The sequence below is a fragment of the Anopheles bellator genome, chromosome 2, assembly GCF_943735745.2.
Source record: "Anopheles bellator chromosome 2, idAnoBellAS_SP24_06.2, whole genome shotgun sequence".
Classification (NCBI taxonomy): Eukaryota; Metazoa; Arthropoda; class Insecta; order Diptera; family Culicidae; genus Anopheles; species Anopheles bellator.
The window spans coordinates 15,522,809-15,528,443 of NC_071286.1; the positions used below are offsets into that span (position 1 = coordinate 15,522,809).

General features: G+C 53.6%; 1 protein-coding gene across 1 annotated transcript; it reads left to right on the forward strand.

Moving 5' to 3' along the window:
- The first annotated feature begins 3,274 nt into the window (after positions 1–3,274).
- LOC131207071 (chymotrypsin-1-like) lies at positions 3,275–4,268 on the forward strand. The gene is made up of 3 exons (XM_058199680.1): positions 3,275–3,350; positions 3,438–4,030; positions 4,089–4,268. Exons 1-3 carry the CDS (start codon positions 3,275–3,277, stop codon positions 4,266–4,268), a joined length of 849 nt encoding a protein of 282 aa, XP_058055663.1.
- The last annotated feature ends 1,367 nt before the right edge of the window (positions 4,269–5,635 follow it).

Sequence of the window (5,635 nt, forward strand, 5' to 3'; positions counted from 1 at the left end):
CCAATCATCCGCGGCGGCGGGAAGGCGGAGATGATGATTACCGGCCACCAACTGACCGGCCGACCAACCGACCGACCGGTACCAATTATGCCAATTATTACGGAAGTGTCATCAATGTGGTATCGAATTAGATAGCACGCCTCCCACTCTCTTGATAGTCCACTCGTCGATGTCGAGATTTCCGGGCATGTTGCATGTTGGGGTAGTTCACCCCCCAACCGAGAGGGAGTCGGACGAGTCCCGGCAGTTGTGGTTGTGGCTCCCCCAGCAAACGGCGCATTCTTGGGCAGTCGATTTCGGAGCGATGAGCGATGCGATCCAGTGAACATGTCAAAGTGTCAACATCGGTGTCGGTGTCAACGAAAACCACCAGCTAACGGAGGGCTCCTCGGAAAGGTCGACCAAATAAATTATAATGCCCAAGCATCATCGTCGTGCTCACGCAACCTGCCAGTGTCCAGAACGTCGCGTGTTGAGTGATGGCCATCGCCATTCTCGTTCAATTGTTCCGCGGTTGGTCCGGACTCCGTATAACATAAACACTGTATCGATGACCGAAAGTAATAGCACCCTGGTCATCGATCAGAAGTTCATCGCCGGTGTCAGAATTATGTGGAGTGTGGCCCGATACCGATTCTGCACCACAATCTCACTTCCATTTTGTCGATGGCGTGTCTCGCTCCAATTGAACACTTCCGGAGGTCCGGTCGAAGCTTTGGGGTGGATTCTACGTGCTACACCCTTTCAGGAGTTATCCACACGTTATCCTGGCGAGGTCTGAAGTGCACCCCACGCGTTCGCTGCAGGATGCACTCAGGTCCACCTTTGAGGAGCGCGCGCTGCAAGATCCGTGTGGTTGCATTGTATATAGTTGAAGAGCTCGCAGTGGGACACCTTCTACACAAATCACGTTCGATTGATGTCCGCCTGAGTGAGCTGATGAGCGCCCTCTGCGCTCTAAAGAGTCCACAGCTCTGTAGGGGGCGAACTACTTGCTTGTTTAATATCATTACACGCCACCACAAACCACCAAAGTCCGGTCCGGAAATGAATAGGCTGCTTGCTCTTTTGTGCCGAACGGACGGACGCGACGAACGAAGATGGAATGGACGTCAACTTCCACCCTCCGACTGCTGGTCAAGAAGGGATGCTGCGTTCTCCGCAGGACACGGCGTATCTTTGTTGGCTCGGGCGTACCGGGGTGGTTATTGAAGTCATAATTTTAAAACATGAAAACTTCAGCCCATCACCGTGGCCAGGATTTTAGGATCGGCAGCGTCCGGTTTCAAATCTCCACCGACCAGACCGGAGGGTGGTTTGAGTTGAGGGTGCTTTTGTCCGCGAACGGACACACAGTCGGGTCGGGTCGGTTCGGGGAAAACAAACACGATTTATGACGTATCGAAAAGGGGGAAACTTCGGACTTCGGACCGAAGATGATGCGGCGGTGTTGAGACGTAGAGGCCATAATGCGAATGACATCTAAATGGCAAACTTATTGCGTATGAATATTAATTACGGAATGGACCGCAGCGAAGGGCTCGCTTCGATCGATTAGAAGGGGTGGCCGTAGGTAAGGTTTATAAAGCAAAAAAGGGGCCCCAAGGCTGATTGGACTCGACGAGGAAAGACACGAAAAACAGCGAAGAAACCGCAACCTAATTGAAAAGATCGTAAAGTTTTTAATTTTATTCAAAAAACCCGTAAAAGAAAAGGAGATAAGCAAACAAATTAATGTAAAACGAGACAACAACAAAATGATTGCCAATAAGGCAACAAAAGCAAAAAAAAGTAACACTAATTGCTTAGGGAACCATATCTAGTGGGGAATGTAAAGTAAAAGAATGTAACATAAGCATAAAATGAGGCAAGTAAACGGACCGGTGCAGGCATTTCAAACCTCAAACACAAGTAAAGCAATAAAACATACCATTCGATAAGCGCCACAGTTGAGCAGAACGGTACAGACGGTCGTAAAGTTTAGTGTCAACAGTTGGCCAAACAAGTTTGCTGCCGCTTGACACTGTTCTGCCGGGCCGGAATCGAAACTTTCTAATTAAATTATGAGCACCAAGCATTCCAAGTATTTGGAAAAAAAGGTGAACCACCCCCCAATCGTCACCAATTAGTGGGGGGGTGAAAGTTGGGCCAACCAACGGAATGTGAGATTCCTTTCGCTCAACAAACGGACGTCGACGATCGAGATTTGCCCGGGGGGGCACTGCTGTGTTGGAATCGGAAACAAGAACGTACAAATTACTTTTCCGCACCTGACACCACAGCTGGGTCCCAATCTGGATCGGCTGTGGTCGGGGCCCGGAGTCATTAAAGTTAACATTGAAATAAATAACTCCCGGTGAATGCCGGCCGCCTATGCCGATAATATTTGCAACTGCACCGCACAACTGAATGCAGGCCACAGGTTAGCGCCTCCGTCCCGCCAGCCGTCCTGCTGACATGCAGCGGACACCTCATTTGCATATCGTCTCTGGCCGAGGCCTGGGCTGGGTTTGCTGAAAGGTAATAAGACCGAAAAGAAGCTTGAACCAAAACCGACGACGCGCCGATGACGCACTAATCGAGGGTGGGAGCTGACGAAATTCTAGGCCAACCGATGGCCTAGCAGCGCCGCCACGTACCGAACTCGCGGCGGCCTTGATGTTCCACACGTTGTCAAAGCATCAATCGACCAGACCCTCATCGATGGGGCGTGGAACCCGCATGCAATCGCATAACACCAACCAGCTATATCCGGAACCGGAACTAGGGAGCTCCAGAATTCCGAGCGAACCGGATCATCTGCGTCGATCGCGGAAGATGATGCGATTCAAATGTGTTTAACGTTCCGGTCTCGTTTCAGCATTCCAGCCCGCGGACGAAACAATCGGCAACGGCACCTTCAACGAACAATTAAAACCTCCCCGGCGCAGCGCCACCTTCCGGAGTGCCAATTGGAGTTGTGGGGCCATAAATTCAAGGTGCCCAACGGGGGACTGATACCGACTCCGGAGGGTCGCGGCTGATAGCGTCGTTCACCGTGACAGGAGTCGCACGCACGCGGGACTATTGTAAAACAATATAAATATCATTAAACGTGACGCTCCGGCCGTCATTACGCCCGTGTCAATCCCCCGGTGCGAGTGAGTGTGACTCCGCAAGGTTCCCGTTCCAGTCAAGGCAGCCGTTGACCGTGCCGTGCCTTGTAGGGTGCGCGCTGTCGGAGTGAAGTGACGACAACTTGGACGAAGAATTGAAGTATCAGAAGTGAATCATCATGGTATCGGTTCGCGTTGTGCTCGTTGGAGTGGTCCTCGTCGCCCTTGGCTGGACCACTGCCACCGAACTCGAAGGTATCTTCCCTCCAGACAAAGATCTGGACGCTGTCCGCTGAACTCTGGAACTCTAGGAAACTAACCACACCACCACAAACGAACTAGATCCTCCCGTCACCCAGGCGGACGATGCGAAGATCGTCGGCGGCATGACGGCTCAGGAACGGATCCCGTACCAGATCTCGCTCCAGGTGCTCGTCAGCTCGTTCTTCGGGTTTGGTCCACGGCGCTGGATGCACAACTGTGGTGGGTCCATCGTGAACGAGTACTACATCGTGACGGCGGCCCACTGTCTGGACGGTATGGACCCGGCCCGGATGTCGATCGTGGCCGGTACGAACGATCTGCGGAATGATGGGGCTGCCGGTACGCGCTACCTGATCGAGTCGTACCTCATCCACCCGGACTACATCGAGCTGAACCGGAGCGATATCGGCGTGATGCGGACCCGCGAGATGATCGCGTTCAACGAGAAGGTGTCAACGATCCGCTACTCGTCGGACTTTGTTGGCGGCGGTGTGATGTGCCTGCTGACGGGCTGGGGCTACACGATGCCGATCCGGATCGGATCGACGCCGCAGGACCTGCAGAAGGCGGAACTGACGACGATCACCAACGATCAGTGCCGTGAACGGGGAATGCCCGTCAACCCGACCGAGATCTGTACTTTTACGCGCGTCGGTCAAGGTGCTTGTGGAGTAAGTTCGCTCGGTGGTCCGTAGTTGATGCTGGTGCTCTAACAAGTCCTTTTTGCAGGGTGACTCGGGTGGACCGCTCGTATGCAACAACCAGCTGTCCGGAGTAGTGTCCTACGGTACGCGGTACTGCGGGATCGGAGTTCCCGACGTCTACACCCGCGTTTCGGAGTTTGATTCGTGGATTCAGGAGAACACCCAGATCACCGGGGGCAACCAGTCGGAACCGATGGGACAGTAACCACAGCGCGCCGGGATTCAAGTACAACGCCACAGGCTTTTGCAGGCCAGCCTGCTAATAAACGTAATTTAATCTGTTTCCACTTTTCAATCGAATGGCCATATCGCCTGGAGGAACTCGGTCCTGTCCGGAAATTCGAACAGGGTGTGGCCCGCGGGCTCTGCGCGAGTGGAATAATTAGCCCGGAGAGAAGTTAACACAATTGCCACGACCGCGACCACCGAAATTCGATTCACTCAAGAGCTGGTTCGATTGTTGGTAGTTGGACTTTTTCCATGTGAGGTACCTCTTGTGAAGGCGTTCGACCGCGGGGCTGAAGAGGTCCGGTTGCCACAGCCACACGGGGCCCGTTGTTGACGGTATGTTTCAATTTCGGCCGGCTGGTGTCAGAAGGGCACACCCTCCAAGAACTTCAAATCATATGCTTCATGCAATGCATCAGGGGGCCCCGCGGGCGTCGACCAACCCGGTTGAATTGAAACAAATGTGTAATGCGAAGCATCCTTGCGTCAGAGCCCGGGACAGGGAATCCAATCACCCCGAGGCCATGGCACGAAATGAGTGAACTAACTTTTGCACTTATTAACATCCGACCGCCGGCACTCCGGACAAAGCCGACCAAAAAAACCCACAAAACCCTATCTAGCATCCAGCATCCTGGTCTTGGCCTGCGCTCGTAGGACCCCGGTTTTCCGGTGTCACTTGATCTTGAGGTTTGGCTTTTTTCGCTTCCATTTCCGATTCCTGGCCGACGGGCCAGCGATGCTGCTCCGTGCCCGACCCGCCCGACTCAGTGACCCCTTTTCGGCTTTCGGAGAACGGGAACGTAATCATCTCCGTGTCGTTCCGGTCACCCTCGAGACACTGTGTTTGGTGACGTGACGCAGGATCAAGATGCTTCTTTATAGAGAGCGAGAGAGCGGGAAGGGGTTGCCGCATCCTTGTACGGGCCCCTGATGAAAAGGGGAAGCCCTCGGGGAAGATCTCGGGGTGATGCTGGCCGGGAAGGGACGGGAACGGCGTTTCGGGGGCATGCAAAATGAGATGAGTAAAGTCAGACCGAGTGAGAGAGTGCACGAGTAAAATGTTACAGATGTCAAAGTGCTGTCAGTTCGTGACCGATGCCGGGGCAGCCACCCCGAGGCACCACCGTTCGTCCTGATGAGTGGCGGACCCCTTTTGTGTGCGTGCGGAGATTCATTCATTCGCCTTTTTTACAACCCATCGCCAAAGGAGACACCGTGCCACGCGCGCGGACTTTTGATTGAATGGCGAAGAAAAGTAACTCATCGGAAGGAGATAAAAAGAAGCGTGAACAGTGACAGGCCACACAATGGCCGCCCTTCCGCCGAAGCCAGACCGAAGAC

Bases quoted from the DNA above. Each gene is read 5' to 3' on its own strand.
- LOC131207071 (XM_058199680.1), top strand. From the start codon at position 3,275: ATGGTATCGGTTCGCGTTGTGCTCGTTGGAGTGGTCCTCGTCGCCCTT. The intron at 3,351-3,437 runs GTATCTTCCCTC...CAAACGAACTAG, and splicing joins CACTGCCACCGAACTCGAAG to ATCCTCCCGTCACCCAGGCG. The intron at 4,031-4,088 runs GTAAGTTCGCTC...TCCTTTTTGCAG, and splicing joins TCGGTCAAGGTGCTTGTGGA to GGTGACTCGGGTGGACCGCT.